This window comes from Vombatus ursinus, unplaced genomic scaffold (assembly GCF_900497805.2).
Source record: "Vombatus ursinus unplaced genomic scaffold, bare-nosed wombat genome assembly UNPS02014773.1, whole genome shotgun sequence".
NCBI lineage: Eukaryota > Metazoa > Chordata > Mammalia > Diprotodontia > Vombatidae > Vombatus > Vombatus ursinus.
The window spans coordinates 8,065,599-8,091,998 of record NW_020954551.1 but is presented as its reverse complement, the minus strand read 5'-3'; the positions used below and the strand labels follow the sequence as shown (position 1 = coordinate 8,091,998).

At 40.6% G+C, this 26,400-nt stretch overlaps 1 protein-coding gene across 1 annotated transcript in view; it reads left to right on the top strand.

The window, feature by feature from the left end:
- Positions 1-24,644, top strand: part of CADPS (calcium dependent secretion activator) — a 464,921-nt gene extending 440,277 nt beyond the window's left edge. Inside the window, exons 25-26 of the mRNA XM_027864021.1 lie at positions 19,864-19,968; positions 23,422-24,644. Of these exons, the coding sequence (XP_027719822.1) occupies positions 19,864-19,968; positions 23,422-23,601 (285 nt within the window). The 3' untranslated portion in view covers positions 23,602-24,644. The remainder of the gene's footprint in view (positions 1-19,863; positions 19,969-23,421) is intronic.
- Positions 24,645-26,400: the final 1,756 nt, after the last annotated feature.

Below are 26,400 nucleotides of genomic sequence, written 5' to 3'. Positions count from 1 at the left end.
AAGTACTAGGTAGCTTATTCAATTTCATTCACTCTTTAGAATGAACCCACAAGTGTTTAATTTCGTATTCTGTAGACTAAAAAGGGTAAAAAAAGAAAAAAAAAAGGGTGGGGGGGAGGGTTTTTTTGTTTTATTTTGTTTTGTTTTGTTTTGTCTTTTTTTATTGGGAGGCCTTAATCGGTAGGCAGGGTGATCAATTCTGGACGTATTAACTCATCGCTAATTTACTATTTAACTCTCTGAGCTTGGGCCTAGTACCAATCATTCCCAATGTCTCTGAATTAGCAACTTTTTACCGGTGGTCTCCTTCATGGTGCCCCTGCCCCCCAAAACTGTTTGCAGATAATGAAAAAGATTCATAAGTCTAAGTTGGGTAAATTGAGGTTTAAGTCTTTAACAGATCAGGTGGGTTCCTTTCTCAAGTGTGTACTTTGGGTACATGATCTGACAAATGGCTTTTTAGACATTTCTGAAGGAAGGGGAGAAAAATTAGAGCAATGCAGTAAAAAATAAATAATAAAGAGCAGAGTGTGGTTCACAGAGATTAAAATAAAGCAAAAAGAGGAAAAGGGCATTAATCAGGCAGCAGAACCCAGCTTTACATGGAGAATGACTTTCAAGCAACACCACTTTGAACTATTTTGGAGTGAAGAGGAAAGGGGGAAAAGCATTTATATAGCACCTACTATGTGCCAGGCAATATACTAAGGGCTTTTTTAAAAAATATTATCTCATTTGATCTTCATAACAACCCTATTATTATCCCCATTTTACAATTGAGGAAACTGAGCAAAACAGAGACTAAGTAATTTGCCCAGGGTCACACAGCTACTAAGTGTCTGAGGCTGATTTGAACTCAAGTCTTCCCAAATCCAGGCCCATCACTCTACCCACTTTACCGTCAACTATATGAATAGGTCCCAGGTAACAAAATCTAGTCTCTCTCCCCCACTAAACAAATGCATGTTGTGTCCATCAAAAAGTCTCTTTCTAGGACAAGAGGTATTGTATTATTGTAAGCAGTTGTACAAAGGCTTCCAATCACCATTCTGATTGTCTTCAACCTTTTCTTTCTGCTACTAGCCTTCCAGCATTCCTCTTCGCAAAAGTTCCCTGAAACAGGTCGACTTTTTCCTTCTCTTAAAGACCCAACCAACACATTCCCAGTTCACTGCATCCAACTTCTTGACCAGGTTCTGAGCAACACCCAGCTTCCATATTGACTGGTATTTGGAAACTTCTCAGCTACAGTCCTAGCTTTTAAAAGTCTGTTCCTATAAACAGTATCCAAAAAGCACCCCAAAAGGAATCTAACTTTCTCATTTGGTTGACGTAGAGCATAAAGGCTGTTCATAGGGAGAAAAGAGGGGAGGGAAGGACCTTGAGAACATATCTGAAATCTGATCACAGTTGTTAGGTTTTGTTTTCTTTCATTTTTAGGGCTTTGGACAATACTTCTCAGTAGAGCTCTTTGTACTAATGCCATCATTTGCTTGGCCAATAGCTGGCTAGTTTTACCAGGGAAAGAATTCCCTTGAGCTCTTGGCCTCTGTGTATTTTTTATTTGGGCTGTGTGGAAATGATGTGAATTTTTAGAGTGTGCTCACATTTAAAAGTGCAGATCACGATAATCCTAGCCTAGTCAAAAGCTCATTGATTTAGGGAAAATTGTTAGTTTTAATTTTAACTCTTTGGGCTATAATTTTATATATATATATATATGTGTGTGTGTGTGTTTGTGTGTATTATATATAGTATGTGTTATATATACACAATTATATAAAAAGTTTATATAAAAAATATAAATATAAATAAATATATATATAAATATTTAAAATATATATATAAATATATAAATATAAATAAAATATAAAAAGTTCTATAAAAAGTTTACAACTATGGAATTCAACTCAACACAAGATCTTCTGAGAGGAATAGGTCCAATCATTCAATTTAAGCATGTATTGAGTGCTGACAATGTGCTACGCATTGTGTTGGGCTCTGAGGATAAAAAAAAAGTTGAAATAGCCCCTACCCTATTGGAAATTATGTGGATACCAATCAATCAGTACTTAAGGATGCATTCTTCCTCTTCCATCTTGATCCCAATACTGTACCAGAATTGTTATCATTGCCACCCTTTCTGTAATTATATCTTTGTGGTATGCAACTTACTTACTCAATTATTCACCATTCATTAAAATCTGGCTGCAGTCTATTAGGTTTAGCTCCAAACCCACTTCTGGTGCCCAGGAAGGTGTTTAAGAGATAGGTGCATTGTCTGATGGAAGAATAAGCCTTTGTTAAATGGTGACTCTTGCTCTTACCTCCTAGGGGTGCTGTTCATGCAATGCATTCAGAGGTCTAGTTAGAAGTCAAAATGTACCATTTTCTCATCTAAATGAATTAATAATTAAGCATTTGGTAAACACTGTACTAGAATGTTGGAATGCAGATGCAAACTAGCAAGATGAGACACTCCTTAAGGAGGTTACCTTTTTTTAAAAAATGAATTTATTTTGATTTATCAACAATCACTTCCATAAGCTTTGGAGTTCTAAATTTTTCTTTCCTTTCCTCCCCACCTCCCTCCCCAAGATGGGGTGCAATCTGATATAGGCTATACATATACATTCCTATTAAACATGTTTTCACATTAGTGATGTTGTAAGAATTAGAACTAATAGGAGGAACCACCAGAAAGAGGAAACAAAACACAACAGAAGAAAAAAAAAAGTAGGAAACAGTATGCTTCAATCTGCATTCATACTCCATAGTTCTTTCTTTGGTTGTGGATGGCATTTTCCAACATGAGGCCTTTGGAGATGTCTTAGATCCTTGCATTGCTGAGAAGGGTTAAGTCTATCAATATTAGTACCTAACTGATTATGTTATTCCCTTCTCGAGCCAAATCTGATGAGATTAAGGTTCAAACAATGCTCATCTAGGAGGTTACCTTTTGATAAGGGCAGAGAACATAACGGGGAGTGAGAAAGCAGAGGGGGTAACCTCTAAGGTCCCTTCTACCTCTGGATCTATGATGATCCCTTGATGTGCCAAAACGGAATCTAGTCCTAAATATAATTGAATTGCAAAGTTGGACAACTTGGAACTCCTACCATGGCATGCTTTAGCATCAAATAATGTTGTCTAGAGGGCAAAAGGATCTTTTCTCTCTTAGGTGGGATAGTGGACCGTACCAGACTTGCAGTCAGTAAGACTGGAGGTCAAATCCTACCTTAGACCATTACTAACTGCGTAATCCTGGGGAAATCATTTACCGTCTCTCGGCCCCAATTTCCTCATCTGAAAAAAGGAATAACAGTAACACCAACCTCAAAGGGTTATTGTAAAGATTAAATGAGATAATCTATAGAAAGCAAGCTTAAAGCTCATTATGTAAACAGTTGACTATTATTATTATTATCATCATTAATTTATTAATAAGGAAACCGGTCTCCAAATCCCTGATACATCTAGAGGAAAACAGGCTTCAGAAATTCCCCTTATCCCTGATGGTCAGCATGTTGACCCTAATGCTGCAGCTGCCCAGGGAAGAACAAGGGCCTGGCATCCGGGCCAGCATGAGTCCTGTGGGGTTTGAGTCACACTTGATTCCTTAATGATGTCCTTTGAAAAAAGAAAATTCTCTGTAATGAGGGTCCAGGTCTACAACAGTCAGAAACAGAAACATTCTCTTGATCTTGATACCATAACTGATCAATCTGTCATGGGGAAAGATATCAATTAGCATTTGATCATTTAAAATATGTATTTATATGTGTGCGTTGCTTTGATTTATCTATAACGTGGCTATAATGTGCCTGGGGTATTGGCCATGTGTTATTATTACAATGACTCCATTTTTCTATTGGCCATTCAGGCCTTCATCATTAATAGGTTTTTTATTTAAGTGTTTGGAATCCCAGCAGCCCGATGGTCATGTTGTATACAACAATCACAGATCCGGACTGGATGCCTAAATTCAGTCTTGTTTTCAGCCTAAGAAGGCGTTGGGATAATAAGAAAGAGTCCCTGCACTTAGAAAAGGAAGGTAAATCTGCTTCACTAGACCCTGATGTTGAGAAAAATGTGGAGAGATTCCCAAGTAAGCAGGATGAAACTGTTCTTACAGTGGACAAAATTAGGGAATTCAAAAGTATTTGGTTTTTCTAAGTGTGCTCTCTTTGATGTGGCAGGATTCATGAAAGATTTAACAATGACACGTGTTTTAGTCCCAACTGTATCACTAATTAGTATGACTGGGCAGTCACTTCTGGGCCTCAGTTTCATCATCTGTTAAATGAGGAGGATGGGCTAGAGTTGGGGTCCCCCTGAGCTAGGGGTCCCCCCATTTCTGGAGCTGTGAATCACCATGACTGGGTAACCATTGAAGTCTAACCCAGGTTTAAATCTTAAGATTCCTATGGCTAGATTCCCCCCAAAGGTCCCCTCAATAGCTAAACTTTGATTATTTTATGAACCATAGCACCAACATAACCAAATTATTCTATGTGGGCTTATCGCATGTTGAAGTTTTCTTTTTTTTCTCCTTTGTACATATCTATGGAATAGAGAATTGTATTAGGTATCAGAAGACCTAGGTTCAGACCCCAGCACCTCTGTCACTTTCTCTCTGGGTGACCTCGGGCAAATGCCTTCATCCCTCAGGGCCTCAGTCTCCTTATCTATAAGATCACTAGGTAGCTCTTAGATCCCTTCTGAACTTATGAACCTATAATAATGATATATACTCTATGGATTGTCATATGGGTTGAGGGCACATTATTCTTTTTTATCTTCGTACCTTCAGTCATAGTACAATGTGTGGCATGTAGTATGTGTTTAATAGATGCTTGCAAATGAGTTGATTTAGTATAGGTGATCAATCCATCAAAAAAGGAGCATTATCACATTTAGGCACCATGATAAGCACTGAAGATACAAAGAAAGAGTAAACAGTCCCTGCCTTTAAGGAGTTTAGATTGTAAAGGGAGAGACAATGTATACATACATATACATATACATATACATATACATATACATATACATATACATATACATACACATACATACACACATGCACATGCACATGCACGTACATATACAAAAACACATGTACACACATACACACATATGTATATATACATATATACATACACATTTATTGCTGCATATTATAATTACAGATATTTATGCTCCCACTAATTTCAAAGGACTATAAATTTAAAGCTGGAAGAGACCCCGAGGATAATTTAGTCCAGTCCCTTCATTTTACATATGAAGAAACTGAGGCCCACAGAGGTTGAATAATTTGTTCAAGTAGTAAGTATCTAGGGTGGGATTTGAACTGACTCCAGAGGTAGCACTCCCTAAAAAACGTGAAAATGAGAAAGTTAGCATTCAGAGTCACGACCATTTAGTTCCAATGAGTATTTCATCAATTTCCATTTTGATGTTAGTACCCCACCCCCAGTACATTATGTATGGAGTCCCACTGATAGGAATGGATAACCTAGAAAATAGTCTCTGTTTTTCTTTTTGCCTAACTTTGGAGGAGAAAGCCTGGGGACAAGTGAAAGCAGTCATGGATCTTAGGGCAGCTGGAGGGCTCCTGGTCTCCTGAGAACCAATGCCCATTCTTTTCTTTCCCCTGGGCATTGTCCTGGGTTTCCATAATGTCATCAGAGGGAATCCTCCAATCCAAGAGTCTTGGAACACCTTCCATTGGAAAGGTTAATCTGAAGGCCTGAGCTCAACATTTCCAAATCAGTTCAGGTCCCGAGACAACACCCCGCCCCTCCCCCCAAAATAAAGAGGAGCCTGCCTGCATTCGGGGCTCTCCTGAGCACTCCGTGTCACCATTTTAAATAGATGCGAACAGCCCGGATTGGTCCAAGTGGGGAAGCAACTGCTGAAATAAGAGGTCACGGGTGTGAGTTACTATGGTAATTGAGTAGTATCACCAATAGTTCTGCTCTCATAAGCATTAAAGCACATAATAATAGACAAACAACGGTGGCTGAAGGAAGCAGGTAGGATTGCTATGTTCTTTTGTCAGAAGTATATAATGTCTTGTAGTCAGTTTTAAAGACTTCTCAACCCCCAAATCTACCCAGCAGTCACCTGCTGAGTCATTCTGTATGCTTAATCTCATGCCTTTAACTACAAGCGTTCTGCTAATTTGAGGCAAATGGGTATTTGGGGACCTTAAATAGGGAAGTAAGGAAGCTCTGACCTAGAAAACCCCATTCTGAAGGGCCGAGAGGAATGAAAAAAATATATTCTTTCAGCAGTTCTATAAGGCTCTTTTGAGTGATAGAGGGGAAAGAGCTTTGACTAGTCTAGGTTGCAGCCTCCGAAAGACCGGTTTTGCAGGGGGGTTGGGGGGAGGGAGAAAGAGAGAAAGAAAGAAAGAAAGAAAGAAAAAGAGGGGGAAAAACTTGCCGCACACCAATCCCCACTCCTCCTAACTTCCCCCCATAAAACTTGTCACTTTGCATTGCCATCAGCTACCACAACAATAATCATCCCATGTCTATTGCTAATTGCGAGCACAGCTGAAGCTCAGTGGGGTTCCTTTGCACAGTCTCAGGCCTTTATACCAGGCTCAATCTGTTGTATGGCTCTTGTTCACACACAAAAAAAACTACCAGCAAAGGCAGAAAGAGGCAGAGTCACAGGTCCCTTGTAATCCCCTGCTTCCCTGCTGACAGCCCAGCCCTAGAAGCATTCCTGGTTTTGTCCTCCTCTTCAGAGAAGCCTGAGTGACCTGTAGCGACTGGTCGGGGACCTGCTTTTGAATGGGGACCGAATACTCCTTCAGGTGCCTGGAGAGGCAGGGCTGCATCTGGCTTCTGAGATTCTGTGTGCAGCACCCCTGGGGCGAGCTGTAGCTTCCTGTAACATGCAAAATATGAGTGTGAACTCCAGGTTCATGGCAAGGAACAGGAGGTCAGGCCTCCATTCAGTTCTAACGAAAGGAGCCCGCAGTTTGCAGATGTTCTTGGGGATGTGTAATAACACCACCTCCCCGAGAGCAGAGGAACCCAGAGCGGGTTTGGAAAGAAAAAAAAAAGTGCCACAATCAGTGCGTTACTTGCAGATTTATTCATATCAATTTTTGCAATTTATATATTCAGAGACAAGATTGCTATTTCGGCGACTTTATGTTGGATGGCGTACGTTTTGCGTGTCTTCGGTGAAGGGTAGGGGAGAAAGAGAAGAAAAAGAAAGAAAATTAAGCTTGTTCTTTTGGTGGACTTGGGGAGGGGGGAGTTGTCAAGGTGACAAAGCCACCAGGGTCAGAGATAGAGCTCCCCCCCAATGTCTTCTCTTTCCCACCCCACCCCCAAGCGGTCACTTCTTAACAAGGCCTAGAACTTCCCAATCTGTCCACTGCCTTTGGTCCATCCCTGACCACTCTGTGCTTGGAAGATGAGGTTGGAGAATGGAAGATTAATAATAATGATAACTAACATCTCTGTAGCACTTACTATGTGCCAAGCAGTGAAGAGAGAGTTAAGCAGGTTCCCTAGGAAGGGAAGGTGGAGTACCATCTGTAGGAACTCAGGCCATCACGTTCTCAGTCTGAAGGTCTGCCAAAGGGAAAGGTACCAAGACCTACCCTTGACACCGGCTACTCTCCATGCCCCATGATGAAGCTAGGCATTCTCTTACTACCTAGCCACCCTACAAGATGAGAGGGAAATTAAACCTCATGTGAAAGCTCTTGCATGCAGGGCATTTGCCTCCAAATCAAATTCCTTCTAATGTATTTTCATTGAAGGAAGACCTTGCTGGAGCTAATACGGAGATTAATCCCCCTTAGCCGGGGGGAATAAGCACTCCTCAGTGGGCCCGTGTTAATTGCCAAGGCTTGGTGCTCAGATCATTTTAATGCATTTAAGAAATACATGATTTTTATGAGTATAACTATTCCATGCAGGAGTCGTTACTCTGGGAAGGGCAAAAGCTGCTTCGCCTCCTATTATTAGACTAATTCCCTTTAATTGTTTCCTACAATAAGGTTTGCCTGAGTGTATATTCCAAACCTTAATAAGTCTGTGGTAGTGGAAGCAACGCTGGAGAAGGAGAAACTGCTGTCTTTTGAGAAAAGCAGACTTTCATGGAAAGAAAGGGGCTGAACGGGCAGAAGGGAGGAATTTCTGCCGCTTACCAAGTATGACTTCATTACAATCGTGCTTAGAGAGAAAAGGGTCTTCATTAAAAATGTTTTAGGTGATGTGTCATGAAATACCAAAAATTCTCTCTCTCTCTATCTCTATCTCTCTCCTTGCTTCCTCTTTCTCTCTTCCCTCCTCTATTTTTTTTCTTGCTTGAATTTCTGCATTCTCTAGAATAATTACATTCTTAATGAAATGTTCCTATTCTTGGTCCCTGGATTTCATTGAATTCAGGAACAGAGATTTAGAGACTTCCTGTGGATAAAGAAGGAAGCAAGGAAGGAAAGAGGGAGGGAGGGAAGCAGAGAGGGAGGGAGGGAAGGAGAGAGGGAAGGAAAGAGGAAGGAAAATAAAGAGGAAGGAAGGAAAATAGAAAGGAAGGAAGGAAGAAAAAAGAAAGAAGAGAGGGAGGGAAGGAGGAAAAGAAGGAAGAGAAAAGAAGGGAGAGAAGAGGGAAAGGAGAGGAAAGGAAAAATAAGAGAGATAGAGACAAACAGACACAGAGAGAGAATGGATGTATCATCATCAGATATGTTCTTATATAAATATAATATCATCAGATCTGTTCTTCTTTTCATAGCCAAAGTCTCTGGAGATTGTGACCTAATTCTTGGTATAGATTAACTCCCCCAAAACCTTACTTTAAAAACACTCATATGTGTACTAGTTGAGATTCACATTCTTCATTTTTGTCTTCCTTTTTAAGGCTGATGATTGGTTTTTTCCTCATCTTTCACAACAGTTACTATGGTAAAAAGAAATGTTGTGAGACCTCTATGTTCCCCTGAGTTGTTTCAGCACTGCCCCCTCAAAAATCACTTGTTAAATGCTGTTCAGTTGTGTCTGACTCTTCAGGACCCCATGTGGGGTCTTCTTGGTAAAGATGCAGAACTGCTTTGCCATTTCCTTCTCCAGCTCATTTTACAGATGAGGAATCTGAGGCAAACAGGTAAGTGATTTGCTCAGGATATCACAGCTAGTAAGAGTCTGAGGCCAGATTTGAACTCACTTCCTGACTCCAGGCCCAGTGCCCTTTCCATGCCCCACACAGAGAGACATAATGACATTGTGCCTAAGGGGACATCCTTGAAACTAGGAAGACCGGGTTTCAAGTCCTGCTACATGACCATGGACCATCATTCTATATCAAGATTGGGTCACTATATTTAGATTGGCCTTTGAGTCTGCAAAGAACGAAGAATAGATCTGATGACACCAACACATTCATTATTAATTTATTAATTTGTTTCTCTTTCTGTCTATGTCTCTGTCTCTCTCTGTCTCTCTCTCTCTCTCTCTCTGTCTCCCCCACCCCCACCCCCTCATCCCATAGACAAGTCACTGAACCTTTCAGTGTCCCAAGTCCTGAGAGGCTTGTTTCTCTATGGTGACTCAGAAATGGCCTTCTCTCCAGTATAGCTTAGCCCTGATTGAGTTGCCCTGGGGCCTTGACCAAGATGATTAGATAAGACTGAGAAGGCTGTTGATTGTAGCATTGCACCACCTAAAAGAAAGGAAGTCTTCTTCCAGACAGCAAGGTAGCATCATGGATTGAGTACTGGACTTGGGAATCGGGAAGACCTGAGTTCAAATCCTGACGATTACTGGCCATGTGACCCTGAGCAAGTCACTTAAACCTCAGTTTTCCCCATCTGTAAAAATGGCGATAATAATAGCACCTTCTTCACAAGGTTGTTGTGGGTATCAAATGAGATAATATTTGTAAAATGCTTGGCAAATGGTAAAGTGCAAGATAGCTATTAAGTCTTAAAATAAACATCCCCCCAACTGGATTTGCATTCAAAAGGGCTCCTGTAGGGACTCTGGCAGACCTCCTCGGTGTCAATAACACAGATAGGCCTGACTTCAGGTTAGGGAGCCATGTTGTCTTTTGTTTCTTCTGGTAAGAGAATAGGTCCCAGGATGGATTTGTGATTCACATCATCAAAGTTTTCTGCTTGTCGGACTCTTTTTTGTATGTCAGGATTTAGGACAACTGAGGGATGGCCATAAATTTCCTTTGAGTAGATGGTTGCTTTTTTGAATAAAGGTCTAGCCTTTGTACCTTTCCTGAGAGGTATAAATAATAATCTCCTAAAAATGCTTTGACCTTCAGAGAAAGAGAAGAATCTGAGAATCCTTTATAAAAAAGAAAGTCAAAAATTTCAAGTAAGCTGCTGCTTGGAATATATTTCTTCCCCTCTGGTTAATGTACTTTCTGTATTTCCTCGAGGTTTTTGCTTCTTTACAATAGAGGCTGCTACATGAAAGGGAGTTTAACAATTGAAAGCCGCAGTTTGGGAGGGCTGCAGCTACTGTGGTCAGCTTCTCAGTCAGATAATAGAGCAGGAGGTCTTAACCTGGGGATTCCATGGATAGATTTCGGGGGTTCTGGGAACTTGGAGGGGGAAATTGTCTTTATTTTCATTTAGCTCCAATTGAAATTTAGCATTTCCTTCAATTATTTAAAAAAAAACCTCCTTCTGAGAACGGGTACCTACACTTCACCAGCATGCCAGAGGGATCCATGACAAACAAAATGTTAAGAGGCAACCTAAGGCCAAACTTACTCCTTGGCACTCTCTTTGACCCAATGAAGGACGTCTTTGAGAGGGCTGGACCCGGGTTGTTTGAGGGTGTGCGCACCAGTAATTACAGAAGCCAAAAATGAAAAAAAAACTCACCCTGATTAGAGACCTCAACGCCCACCTCATCAGACCCTCTGGCTGGGGTAGAGAAGGGTTGTCCTAAGCTTTGCAGTCTCAGGTGGAGTCCCTGGAGCCTTTTTGAAGAACGAGTGCCTCCCCGTGCCTGAGAAACAATCATTCCTCAGAACAGCTCTAGTAATGGATTACATTCTGAAAGACTGGGGTCCTTGGCAAAGGGGTGCACCTTTGCCACTGTCTCCATTTGTAAAAACAAAGCAAAGACTGGTCATCTTCAGAGGCTGGTTTTTGTTTCCTAGGGAATTCCACCCAAAATCCAGAGGCCTACTATAATCTGACCCATTGGGTGAATCAGGGCCTTGACCTTAGGCCTGGAGAGTTGCACTGAAATTATATATGAAGCCATGTTCCCCCTCTGAAAGAGAGAACAGAACACAGGACTCATGATCAGGATAACTTGGGTTCAAATCCACCATACCCCCCAGCTGCCTTTGATAGCTGTCACTTGACCTGGTCCCTCCTAGTTTCTATTCAAGAAGAACCCACATTCATGGCTTCAATTTAACAAAGCTAAGGCTGCTTTGGAAAAGCTGCAAAGACAAGCCCAGTGGCCTTTTTCTCTGGATGAGGTCTTTCACATGCTCTTAAGTTACTCAAGTTGAAAGAAAGAAATATATCTCTTGAAAGTCTAAAAAATAAAAGATTTCATGATAGTATTTCAGTTTAGCAATTCAAGCAGGCTTAGAAGGGCCAGCAGGGGAGGACGGGTGGAAAAAATAACCATCTTTGGTCATTGAAAAGTAAAACCAAGGGCCTGATCAAGTGGTTGTAGTTACAGTATTATCATGATTATTGTCTTTTCTATTGTCCCCGTGCCAGCAATATTTCACTGTCTTATTAGACAGCCCAGGCTCTAAAAGGGTTTTCTCCCTGGTTGGCCCTCTGAACTTATCAAAGTAGTGAGCCAGAAACACCATTGTTGTCTTATGTTCCATAGAAAGACTCTCTCACATTTCTTTACCTACAGAGCTTTCTTCTGATGTCTTCATCCAGCCTTTTGGCTAAAAGACTCAAGTTGGCAAAGTTCACTATGTTGTTATTTTTTAAAAATTGCCCTTAAAATGGGTTGAATTCAATTAATAGCCCACATCGCCTCTTCTGGTTTTTGGTAGTTATCCCATCCCCCCATCCCAAAAATATACATAAATAAATGATAGACAGATGGATAGATACATGATAGATGGATAGATAAATAGAAGGAAGGATGGATGGATAGGTAGATAAATAGAAGGAAGGATGGATGGATAGATAGATGGATGGATAGATGGAAAGATGGATAAATAGAAGGAAGGAAGGATAGATAAGTAGATGGATGGATGGATGGATAAATGGTTGGATGTATAAATGGAAGGATGGATAGATAAAAAGAAGGAAGGATAGATAGATAGATAGATAGATAGATAGATAGATAGATAAAGTTTAAACAGATTCAGGATTTATTTTTTGTTTGATTTGAAAGAATGGGAAGGAAGAGAAGCAAGATGAGTTGAGCCTGTAGACTGGAAGGAGGAGAAGCAAGTCAAATTGAGCATGTAGACACAATTTCTTGTATCACCATTTGGGAGGCTAAATTAAATTTCAGTTATGGGTAGCGAAATGACCCATGCCTGAAGAACCAAATTTACCCTGGTTTTCTTGAAATAAGAAGAATAATTCCATTCGATTATGTTTTAACCTTTCAAAGCACTTCCCCACCAAGGGTGGTGATGCATAGGTTGGAAAGTATAGACCTAAAGTGATTAAAATCCAAGGCAATAAGATTTTCCATTTTTTAAATTCTGGAAGATTTTCTCTAGGTATTATAAATGAATACATGAATGAAGAAGCTTAGTACTTACCATGTGCCAAGCACTGTACTAAATGCTAGAAATAAAATAGAAAAGCAAGACATTTTCTGCCCTCAGGGAGCTTACATTAGAATAGGAAGCAACCCATACAAGGGAGTAGGGGCTAAGGAGGGGTGTTTGCATCCAGAAGTCCCAAAGATGATAACTGGAACAACAGGACAGTTAATTGACTAGCATTTTGCTCTCAGACTCCAACATCAAAGTTTCTAGTTGCTAACACGGAATCCCTTTACCACAAATGTGTCATGGCCTAAGATGAGGGCTACTACATAGAAAGTTAGAGGGAGCAGGATGCAATGGAAAGAATGCTGGATTTAAAATAAAAAGACCTGGATTCAAATACCAATTCTGCCACTTACCTCCTATTTGACCTTGGGCAAATCATTGAATTTCTCTGGACCTCAGTTTCCTCACCAGTAAAATGAGGAGGTTGGGCTAAATAGTCCCTAAGGTCCCTCCCAGCTCTAAACCTATGCTCCTATGAACTCTGGGCATTGGTTTCTCCATTTACTTGAGTTAAATGACCCCTAAGGTCCCTTCCAACTGAAAGTTTATGACCCCTGTGAGATTCTGTAATGAACTTTTTACTCTATGCCATTGTCATGTTTGGGGCCATGATCCATGTTATAGCTAAGTATACATCACAATCATCTTTAATTAATCATAACGGAATTCTTCTGTGGAATCATCATCATAGCTGTCATTTGCATGGCACTAAAAGTTTTGCCAAGCAGTTTACACATATTTTTTTTTCATTTAAGCCTCAATAACAGCCTTGTGAGGAAGAGGCTGAAGAAGTGTTATCCCTACTTACAGTTGAGGAAACTGAGGCCCAGAGAAGGAGAGGAGCTCACCCACCATGACATAGCTAGTAAATGTCAAAGGTGGGATTGCTGTTTCCAAATGCAATACTCCTGAATTTAGAACCAGAAGACCTCAAAGGCCATCTAGTTTAATCTTCTTGTATAGCTTAGGAAACTGGGGTCCCCACAAGCTAGGACTTGCCCAGGATCAAACAGCTAACACATAGATCAAAGACAAGATTTTCTAAGCCAGGTCTTCGTCACTCTCTCCACAATGTCAAGTCAATATCTGTATATTAAAATAATAATGCGCCCTTCCTGTCTGGGCCGTCACTTTAGTTATAGTGCAGTGAACCTCATAGCATCTGGATGACAAATCATTTAATCATTCAATCACCATTTATTAAACACCTACTTTATACAAGGCCCTGATCCAACATGAACCCAAGAGTAATTTTAAGATGGGTTGGTAAAGGGTTCAAGATATTTAGCCCAAAAACTGTATTTTCTAGATTAAATATGGCTTAATGGTATATGATGACTACCCAGTAAGCAGGCAACTTTGCAATTGAACTGATTAGGCCTAAGAAAAAGTGACATGCCACTTATTTGGACTTGAAACTCAATCTACTCCTAGAGAAAATAGTGTTACCTTCTTTTCCTTGGGAAGTCATTCGCTTCTCATCTTGCCTTCAGTGTGTAATCACTCCAGCCAGGAGGGAGGGAGAGAAGAGGGGAGGAAAGTGAATCACTCAAGGCTTGGGTCAAACTCCCAAGGCTTGAAGAAAAATCTGGAGCCCTGACTGAATGGAGCAGAGACTCCATTTTTTGACTGTCCATGGCCATTGAAAGATGTAAGTCAATAGTTATGAAGGGATACCTCAGAGATGCCCAACGTTGCACTGGTCAAACACCTTCCCTCATTTCTCCATGGTGCTTCGGATACAGCACTTAGGAGGGTAGAGGCTTTCTTTCTCCAGCACTATTTTTATTTCTAAATTTAAAAGACAATTGGAGAAGTTGCTAATTAATACTCCTGAGCTCAAATATGCTCCTGAGTGGTAAAAGATGCTAGCAATGAGAACTGCTTCCAGCAGAAAAGATCATTGATCCAGAAACATGCCAAATTAGGCTCTTCTCTTCAAACCCAGTTCATTATTTTCTTTCCTATTCTGTTAAAGTGTGTCCTTTATACTTAGCAAGCTTTTTAGGGTTTAATACTCACTCCTCTTTAAGGGGCAGCTTGGCACATGCCATATGGCCTGGCATCAGAAAGACCTGAGTTCAAATCTGGCCTTAGACACATACTAGTCATATGACCCTGGGCAAGTCATTTCACCCCTGTTTGCCTCAGTTTCCTCATCTATAAAAGGAGGATAATAATAGCACCTATGCCCCAGGGAGGATAATAATAGCACCTATGTCCCAGGGTTGTTGTGAGGATCAAATGAGATAATATCTGTAAAGTGCTTAGCACAATGCCTGGCACATAGTAGGTGTTATGTAAATGTTGGCTAGGTTTTTTTTCTCTTTCTTTTTTTTGGGGGGGAGGGGCCATACTTTTGAATTCTCTAATGCCTAATGTGGCATTTAATAAATGCTTAGATTAATCCATTGTTTCATCAGAGTAGGGAAACTCCTGGTATATGAAATCCTTCCATCAATTCAAATCAGCAATTCATATGTCACTTGTAGTCCTAGACATTTGCCTAGAACATTAAGAGGGTAAATGAAGGTCACTTTCAGTATGCATCACAGAAAAGCTCAGGGGATCCTAGCTCTTCATTTTACAGGTGAGGAAATTGAAGCCCAGAGACCTCAAAGGATTTGGTAAAGTCCCTCAGGTAGGAAGCAGAAGGGTCAGGACTTGAACTCAGATCTCTCTGGGTTCAGAACTCAATTTTCTACGTGATTCTTCCCCTCTTTCTCACTATGAGATCCTTATAATATGTCGTCAGCTCATCCTTCCAAGGCTTGTGAATTTAGAGAAAGTTATGTCTACGAAATGAAAGCATTTCAAGAGTTCTGAGACCAGAGCTTTGGCGCCTAAGTGTGCTGTGGTGCAGTGAAAGGCCCCACTTGGCATCAAAAGGCCTCAGCTCTACTGTGTGACCCCAGGAAAGTCACAGCACCTATGCAAGCCTCAGTCTTCATCCATAAAATGGAGAGGATCATGTCTGCCCTAAGGCATCTTGCAAACTTTAAGACATTCTTTAAGTATTAATGTAATAATTATTGTTTTCATTCAAATTCTTCTGTAATTTTGATGATTACTATTATTATCTAGAGGAGGCAGCTAGATAGCTCAGTGAATAGGGTGCTGACACTAGAGTCAGGAAAACCTAAGTTCAAATCCAACCTCAGATACTTACTAACTGTGTGATCCTGGGCAAGTCACTTAACCCCGTTTACCTTAATCCACTAGAGAAGGAAATGGCAAACCACTCCAGTGTCTTTACTAAGAAAACCCATGGACAGTATGGTCCATGGGGTCATGAAGTGTTAGATGCAACTGAATGACAATTATTATCTACATTCTTAATTTTTTATCTTGGGGCCATTGGGAGCATCACATACAGAAATAGAAATGAGAGTATTGTATAAACCATAATAATAATAATGGCCAGAATTTATTAGGTGCATTAAGAATTGCTAAGCATTTTGCTTGAGTTCTGTCCTTTGATCCTCACAAGAAACCTGTGAGGTAGGTGCTATGACTATCCCCATTTTACAGATGAGGAAATTGAGGCTGGGGAGACTAAGTGAGTAAACCAAAGTCACACTTACAAGTAAGTATGTGAGGCAGGATTTGAACTCAAGGCTTCCTGTCTTTAGGTTCAGCACTACCTGCTTGGCCATTTTGCTGTCCCAAGAATGATGAATATTATTTCATTGTGATTCTGGTATTCCAATCCAGCAGACATTTACTAATACTAGAACGACCAGATGCATCAACTGACAAAATGAGTGTTAAGGTTAGGGCTAATGTTTTAATTTTATTTTGAAATAAAAACATTCATCCTACTATCTCTACCCTCATAATCCAATGCACGGACTCTAGTGTATCCTTTAATTGTATCCTCAGCTCTCAGCGCCCTGTACTTAGTGTTATATGTTTAGCACATAGTAGACACTCTAAAATGCTTGTTGACGACTAATTTCTGACTTTTAAAAAATCTGCTGAGCTAATTGACTCGGTTTGCTACTTTGAGATACTCTCAAATTCCATTCTTTAAGCACCAACTATATACAAAGCCCTGTGGTAGACGGGGAAGGATGCAATGACAGAATGGTAGTAGTAACAAAAACAGCTCCTGCCTTCCAGAAGCTTACATTCTACTGTAAACTCCCCAAAAAGGCAGAGTTGGAGACCTATAAAAACAAAAGGAGAAAGCCTCAAATATTTTATTAACTGAGAAGTCATAAGGCATCCATTCCACAAGGACTTCTGAAGTCAGGGAGAGAAACAGATATCAACCTAAACAGACAGACACCCCAAAGGGCGAAAAACTGTGAGATGAACAAGAGTTGTAACACATAGGCCAAGTTCACAATTAGAAGGCAGGATCTCTTTCTCACCTTCTTCCAGCATCCCAAACTCCTGGGATGTAAGCACCATATCCCATAAACCAAGATGTAATTGCATTGCACCCTAAAGTACCTTCCAGGCCATCTCTTCGGCGTAAGGGATGTCTATGTCTGGAAAGGAGGTACTTTATGTCCTTTCCCTCTTTGGATGGGAATTTGACAGCTCTTAGAATGAGCCGGCAGGCCAGGTGCAAGGAGGCACGGGCATCCTGTGGATGGTTGCACTTGCTGGGGTGGCAAGTAAGAACTCTTTCTCGCTGAGCCCTGGATGTACATGTGGCCCACCCCACTTGGGTGACAGATTACAATGTCGGTAGTAGGCTGCATTTTTTTTTTTTACTCTCCAAACTCCATGTGGAAGAGAAATGAAACAGAATGAGCACGGCTTACACAAAATAGGAGGGGGGCTTTGCAGCTTTTTTTTTTTTTTTGGTGGCATGTCTCTCAGTGAAGAGAAAAGACATGTCACACCAGGCTTCTTGGCTGAGGTGCGTGGCTTGTCTATTCTCACAGCCAAAGCAAAATGCCACTGTCTAGAAGCCAGCGAGCCGCATGCCTCCTTCGCTTTCCTCTGAGGCATGCCACATGCCTCAGGATGCAACACCCCTGGGAAGGAGAAGGAGAGCCCATTGGGAAGGCATGGCCAACCATCCAGGGCCAGCCAGTGGGCTCCTGGGCCTGGTGTGACAGTGACAGATCTGGAGGCCCTTGGTGGGTGATGCAGTACTCCAGAAAACATCCCTCTCCAGATTGGGCATTTGGGCTTGCTTGGAGTACTGAACCATCTCTGTACATCCAGAATTCCATTCTCAGTCCCATCCTGAGAGGGTCTGAGGCACTCCAGACATGACAGCCCAAGGCCAGAGTGGGTAGAGTTTGAAGCCATAACCCACTCAGGGCAATTTTGGCCTCTGGGTCCCAAACACCCCAGACACTGTGAGGGAAGATGTTGGTTAGCTCTAGGCTGCCCAGGCATCTTTAATATCCAGAGTCCTAGAATCCAGAGTGACTAGACCCCAGGAAACTCCCCTTTCTGCCTTTAGAGAAGTCTTTACAAGTAGTAAGAAACCCCATCCATTTTAGAATCTGCTCTGCATCCCATTCTCCCCCAGTCAGGTCCAAACCAAGAGCTAAGAATCCAGCAATCACCCCCTGCTGAAGGGCAAGGTGCCCCCAGGAATTTTGAATGTCAACTTCATAATCTTTAAAAGAGCAGGATTTGGCTGTCAGGACACATGGCTGCCTTGAGCACAGTAGTGTGAGCTCTTTTCTGTGCTGAGTTCTGAGGGAACCAGCAATTGGCTGGGACAAGAAGGAGCCAAAAAAAAAATGATGGATTTCAAATATGACTTGGGGGGGGTGGAAATGTTTAAAAAAAAAAAACCACGGTGACAGAGACAGGCCTCGTTTCTTGCAAGGTGAAGAAACTGCCAAATTTCACCTTGTAAGAAAAATTCGAGATTAATTTTTTTTAAATTAAGTCTGAAATAAGGATTGGGAAAACTGTGAGTGTTAGGCATAAACTGATTTTGGATGATCTTTAGGTGAGAAAGGGTGGAGTTATCATAAGAAACATGTTTTTATTTATGCTTTTTGAATCCCCACTGGTGTGTGATGTGTGTGTGTGCGTGAGAATGCATGGTACAAATTCCCTGCCCATTCTTTCTGCATCTCTTCCACTACAGCCGCATAGATGCACCCTAACATTCTTTGTCCTCGATGCTTTCCATTTTTATTTGTAAATTCTTTGGTGAATACACATTTTGTAAATTACAGTAGAACGCAATGAAACCTGGTGAAGTATAAAAGATGAGGGTGTTTTTTTTTTTACCCTGACACTTTATAACACTGTTCATATGTCTCCGAGTGAGATTTATGAATATATGAGCAGTAGTACAAAATTATACCGCGCCAGAGACTTCCTTCTCTGCAGGGGTGGCAGTCTGCAGTGACATAGCTTCAAGCATTTTTCACAGGCAAGAAGCAAGATTTAACCCCCTTAAGGGGGAAGTATGATTTCAACAGCTTGAAATGAGCTCATTTGTATTTGCTTTTTTCATCTTTCATAATTTTTTGTGTTAAGATTAAAACAGATTGCACAGTCCAGGCAAGGTCACATAAGCTGCTGCATGCGTGCGTTTGGGTCCTAAAGATAAACCACACTCATTGTATTAGCGCCTGGAAGCCCCCAACACACTAAGACATCTTACCTAATCCAGGCTCCTCGAGGCCCTCGCAGGCTGATTCCCAGTTCCACAGATGAGGTTTGAAGTTTCCTTAAGGTAAGTGGTAAGTGACTGTGTTTAGTTCTATCAGCATTAAGAGTCATTGCCTGCCTTTGGGAACTAGGAAAAATGGTATTAGGGAAACTGACGTGCATTGGTGTGCATTATCAACACCGTAAAAATGATAAGAAAAAGAAGTCACTTCGAAGCCCAGCTAAGGGTGAATCGAGGGGACAGTGGTTTTGGCCACACTCTGAGGTTAAAGTGGTCATGGGCAGAAGAATTATGTTTCATGTTGGCACACTAGTACATAAATTGGGGCTTTTTTTGCAACAGGAAAGGACTTGATTTTTGTTAAGTATAAATCCACCCTGCTCTCTCAAGATGAAATTCTCCATCGACCACTTTAATCATTGGACTTTGTAGCTTCGTAAACCTAAGCCTCTTTATAACATGCTTGCTGGAGAACTTCTGTCTCTTTTTTCCAGCAATGGTACAACAGTTCCATGAACGTGATTTGCACCTGGTTGACAGACCGGATGGACTTGCAACTTCATATTTATCAACTGAAAACACTTATTAGGATGGTAAAGGTAAAAGATTAAACCCAAAAAAAAAAGGCAACATGCTTTTTTGCAAACAGCTAATGCCCACATGTTTCATCAGATATCTGCGGCTTCTTTTCCAAAAGAGTAGTCCTAGGAAAAAGAAAAGGAAAGAAAGAAAATAATAAGCTCCATGAGATAATCCTAAAATTAATCATTTTAATAATAATGATATAAGATAATCCTTTTAAAATTTTTATCTGAGTGGTGGATTCATTGTATTTGTTAAAAAAAAAAAGATGAAATTTGAGATCAGATCTTTGCCCTAATTGGACAAAGACCCTATGGATTTATCAGACAACAGTTCAACAAAGACTATAGTGTGCTGACAATTTCCCAAAAAAATGAGTTCATTGTACTCGAGTATGAATCCTACCGATTAACCAATCCTGCTTCCCATTTAATTAAATAAAATTTTCCACCCTTGATTTCATGGAAATCCTGCCGGATAACTATTTCTAAATATGTGCTTGTGATCACTATGAGAATGTAAATCAAGATTGCCCTGATAGTTAATTGAAGGAGTTTCTTTTACAATGGCTGTATACAATCAACTCTAAGAGATCACAAAGGTGAGATCACATACCCTCAAAGTAGTATTTTTTTTCCTGTTCGTATGTGTGTGCTCCTTGGACTAATGATAATTATTTCAGTGTGAAATCACAGTGGTTTACATGAAATAATAAGCTCGCAGAAGGGGGTAAATACGTTTTTGATCATTTCAGTTTCCATTTGAGGCTTTTCAGTGTCGTGTTTAAAAACATTCATATGCAGCAAAAATTTAAAAAAAGCCAGCTCAAAAAATGAATAAATCCAAATATGCTACTTTTTAAAATATTTTGAAAGTAAAATCTAGATGAATTTCTATTTTCAAAAGGATAAAGATGTATTTCTATTTTTCTTCTTGGATGGGTATTTTTCCCCTAAGGAAAACATATTAAGAGTCTCTTTAGCCCTAGTAATAACTTAAAACCAATTACAGTTTATTTTGAGGTAATTAAAGAAAATTATTAATATCTATATTAATTTGCTCTCAAGAAGATTTGGCCTTACAAAGATTCTAAATTCCAAAATCAAATCCTAGGAAGAGGTGTATGACAGCTGTTAAAAGAAATATCACAGCTCAACATACTGATCCAGCCTAATTCTCAAATTTGTGACTCCAGCTAACTTGGTAGGGGGTGCGGTGTCTACTGGCCATTTTCCCTTGTCTGGCTGCTGGTTATAAATAGCCTTATGTGGCTCCTTTCTGCCTTACCCTTATTTTGGGAGCATTAAAAGAAAAGGTGCTTCTAATTAAGTATATCCATATGTAGGTGTGTTCATGGATACATATATGCACACCCACACGTGCTGCTGCATTGCTGAATTTTCCAGCATTGATCTATGAAGAGACTTGAAACTTCCAAAGTTTTCTATAGTGAGTGTAGCATAGACCACAGATCTAGAGACAAAAATGTCCTCAGAGACCATCTGGTCCAGCCCCTTCACATCGCAGAGGAGGAGACTCAGGTACAACGAGCTTCAGTGTTCTCTTATGTTCCCATAATTATGGCCCAATGTTCTCTTTAAGAAAAGCTTCAGGTTAGAAGAGCATGCTTAATATCCTAATTCTACTAGATTTGATGACGTCCAGGATGAAACCTCATTCCCTCCTCCCAGTGATTTCTCGCTCCCTGGACCTTGCAGGGATGTCTCCACATCAATGGAGCATTCAGGCTATGGGGAAGTAAGGTTAGATGACTGTTTGATCACAGACCAAAGCAGGCAATGTCTTACAATTGTAAACATGGAAGGAATCTTAAGAGAACATGTAGTTCAGCCGCTATCTAAAGGGGCTTAATAGATCCCTTCTATGCAGTGCCCAGAGAATGTGTTCTCCATGCAAACTATGCTTGAGTCAAAAAACAAACTGGCTTTTTCTTCTGCCTTAACAGGCAGAGCTGAGACTTTGCCCAGAGTCCTGGTATTGACCTAGAATAGAGGACTGGGATTCCTTTCCTCCCACCATAATCTAAAGATCATGGAAGCTGTGTGTACAGGACATCAAAATAAATGATGAAAATAAAAATTCAGTCCACTTGCCAGCTATTTGGTCTGCGTAAGAGCATTCCACTAATTTAACCTTTCTTCCCTGGAATGAGTGGAGGTTCTGGAATCGTTTATAAACAATTTCAGTTAACACCCTCAACTCTTCAGGAAGAAGCTATGATTTGACCCAGAAATCATAGGAGCCTAGATTCAGAGCTGGAAAAATCTCATAGGTCATTCAATCCAACCTCCTCACTTCAGAGATAAGACATAGCAATCTATGATGTGCTAGGGAGTTAATAACATTTGCTGGGCACCTACTATGTGCCAGGCACTGTGTGAAGCTCTGGAGATTCAAAGAAAGGCAAAAGACAACCCCTGTTCTCATGGAGTTCACAGTTTAATGGCTAAAGGTGGTGGTTGTAGAAAAATGTTTATCAGCAAGACAATAATTTAATGGAAGGAAAAGACAGATCTTTTAAATTTTTTTCATGAAATCACCATAAGAAAGATGTTCCTGGTCATTTTCCAACAATCTTATAGAATTTTCTAGAGATATGATTTCTGTGAGGCTTCAAATATCCTGAAACTGACAGAGATTCTAATATGATAAAATCTCAAGAGATAGAAGGGACCTTGAGTCATTTGATCCATGGCATGAATCTCTTCTGGGTCATCCTCAATAATTCTTATTACCAAATAATATGCAATCCATTGTTCTTAAAAAAAAGAGTCAAAAATTTTCCCCACACCCTGAAATCCATATAAGAAGTACCAAATAAAATAGATAGAATTAATTCTCAAGTTCTGTAGAAAGAAGATTAAAAATGAGTCATGTTCATACAACATATTGATGAGACATTAGTGCCTCATCCTCGCCATAACTTTCGCTGCTTGCGATCCGTTCCCTATACCGACATACATATGTCTGTCATGTGAACGAGACTGTGTTTGGATTACTGCAGCTAAGAGCAGTTGAAATACCAAAAAGCAGGATGCAACCAAAAAAAAAAAATCACAAAAGATCACAGGCCTCTCACTTTGGTATTTATGCCCCTAATTCTATCTCTCAGTAGTTAACGTTGCTAACTTAAGAGGAAAAATGAGGCGTAAGTGAAGGAAAGTTGTAGGAGGGTATTTCTTTTGGTGGCTTTGAATAAACAGACACTTCAGAAGCCACTATATCTGATGCAGTGTGTCTGGTTACAATTCCTCCTTCCTTATCGTGAAATGAATTTTAATTTCTAATGCACTTACTAACTTCCACATCATGGCTTTTGATTTAGTAACAAATAAAATGCAACATGAGAGGTCTGTTGGTTGTCTCACCTCACAAAACTTGCTTGTTTTATTTTTTCCTCTCTCACGAAGCTTCGGTTTCCCTTCTCATTGCATCTTTTCCCTCTTTAGAAAACTTATAGGGACTTCCGATTACAAGGGGTACTGGACTCCACCTTAAACAGTAAAACCTACGACACGATTCGAAACCGACTTACTGTAGAAGAAGCCACGGCCTCAGTGAGCGAAGGCGGGGGTCTTCAGGGAATCACCATGAAGGACAGTGATGAAGAAGACGAAGAAGACGATTAAAGCAAGCTCCCCGTCCTAGGGGTCCTCTAAGACATAGCCTTGTAATCAATGCATGCCCCTACTCTCCTATTCAGTTATAGCCACATTAGGGGAATTTTCCGTCCACTCGAAATGCCCATGAGAAGTTTACCAATAGCTGTGTGGTACCGAGATTAGCACCTCCATTGATTCATTGGTTCCCTGGGTTCGTAGCTGTAAATTCAAAGCAATATGGAGCACCATTGTTTAAAAACAGTTCACGGAAAATACACAGACTGGTATGTTCCTGTCATAAGCAGAGTTAAACAAGGCTACCTTCGCAGCCTGTTTCCACACTGATGGTAAATTGTGGTAAAGATGAGTTCCTCAAGTACTGTTCATCATGTTTCTCTTTATGTGGACCCCAACTGCATAAAAGAATACCCAAATAAAAATGCTTTGGGTTTTTTTTAAACAAAAAGGAAAAATGAGGCTCCAATAACTGAGTTTTTTGTGTTCTTCCTTTGGCCCCCAGAATTTAAGCTAGCCTCTCTTGGGTCCTTGTGAAATGTATTTTCATGTGACCATACAGTTAGCCACAAAAAGTGATGTGCCAATGGATCAGTCATTCCAATGTCCAGCACAGGTTAAGCCCAAGTAAGAGGAGACAACCTTCCCAGCAAGCCCAGGCCCAAGCAATCACGTTCTACTGACCCATGCCCTATCGAGTGGTAACATTTTGCTTTTTAAAGTTTCAATAATCATAAATGTAAAAAAAAAAGAGAGATGAAATTTAAATTACAATCCTAGGCTATACAATGTGTTTATAATAAGATAATGGGTATTTATTTCAGTAGAATGTAACCATAGTTTAAATTATTTTGGTTCACAATGTTTTTTATATGTCATGTACATTCCATTTTGACCAGTCACTGCATGACCCTGGGGGCCCCTCCAGAAGCTTTTCCTTTCTATGTATAGTAGTGAATCTATCTTGCTTTTGGCCTTATACAAAGCCTACAGTTGAAAAGTGTGGTAAACTGTGGCTTCTCAATAAATAACTATTCAGATGTCCTAAGGATAAAGTTTGGAGTCTTTTTCTGTATTACTCAGCAGGCTGAGGCTGGGTCACTGAAGAACGGAGGGGACATTCCTAGGAAAGTGCGATGATTTCAATCATTCCATCCATAAACATTTATTAGGCACCCACTGTGTGCCAAGTGCTGGGCTAAGCTCAGCGAAAGAGAGCTCACGATCTGATGAGGGAAACAATATGCAAATAGCTATGTGCCAGCAAACTATCTACAAGATAAATTGGAAAAATCAATGGAGGGAACGGTTGCTAGAAATAAGAGGGATGGGAAGAGACTTCCACATGGTTCTTTTGAAAATTCATTGATCTGTGGTTTCAGGAGTACAGAGAATTACTGGCGGGAAGCTCCTTCCATCAACTTGTCTGTAACTTATAGTCTTAGACAGTGACCAAGGACTCTGAGACATAACCTTGAACCCAGGGCCTCTTGAGAGAGGTCAGCACTCTATTCAATTCAGTTCAATTCAACAAGCATTTACTAATGGCCTGGGAGGTATCAGACACTGAACTCTCACTCTCCTGGGAAGAAAATATGTCCCCAGATAAGTTAATACCAATTACACGCAGAATGAAGACACGATAATTTGGGAGGCAAGCAGGCTGGAACTATAAAGGAAGGCTTCTCGTAGGGGGTGGCAGCTGAGATCAGGCCTGAAAAGACTAAGGAGTCTGAATGAACAGGGGATTTCCCAGGAAATTCAAACACTGACTTTAGGATTCAGAAGCCCTTGGGCAATTCCCTGGTGCCAGCTGGCACAAGGAAGTTGGACTAAGGTCGCTTTCATCTCCAAATCTGTGAACCCGAGGATGAGCAAGGCAGCGAGGTGGCACCATAGTACACAGAGTGCCTGGCCTGGAGTCAGGAGAACTTGAGTGCAAATGCAGCCTTGGACACTTCCTAGCTGTGTGACCTTGGGCAAGTCACTTTGCCCTGTTTGCCTCAGTTTCCTCATCTGTAAAATGAGTTGGAGAAGGAAATGGCAAACTACTCCAGTATCTTTCCCAAGAAAACCCCAAATGGGGTCACAGAGAGCTGGACACAACATAAAACGACCGAACAATAACAACACGAATGAACAAGAAAGCAAAACATCATTGATTACCACTGGAATCTGGAATCGGTGAGGAATCCACCAATGATTCACAAAATGACAGACATTATTCTTAGCACAGTGACAGGCACATAGGAATCCACTAATAATGCTTGGATGATTGATTTGAGTGATAGGATTAAATTCCTTATAGGTCATCTAGTCAAGCCTCTATATTTTGCAGGTGAGGAAACTGAGGCCCAAGGTCATCCAGGTGGAAAGCGTTGGCATTAGAGTCAGGATTTGAACTCAGGTCTCTTTTCCCTGTCCTATGCTGCCTCTGGAATATGTTGAACTGTAGGTTTCCCTTTAAACTATACTATAAAAAGAATCTCTCAAAGCAAATAAATAGACCACGCCGGAGAATTATTTAGCCAACATAAGAATGAAAGCAACAAAATGTTTTCTAGCACCACATTAACAGCTTTGTTTGCATTCAAACAATGAATGTGCCAACTACATATGATTTTTACCTATTTCTTGAAACACTCATGGGAATCTCCCAGACAAATAGCTGGTCCCACTCCCCACTCCCCATCATCCCTATCTGCAAGGTGATTGGCCAGTGAGTTGAGAACTAACAGAACAGTGGAAAGCCCATTGACCGTCAACACACAGGATCTGGGTTCGAATTTTAAGTCCTACCATTGCTACCTA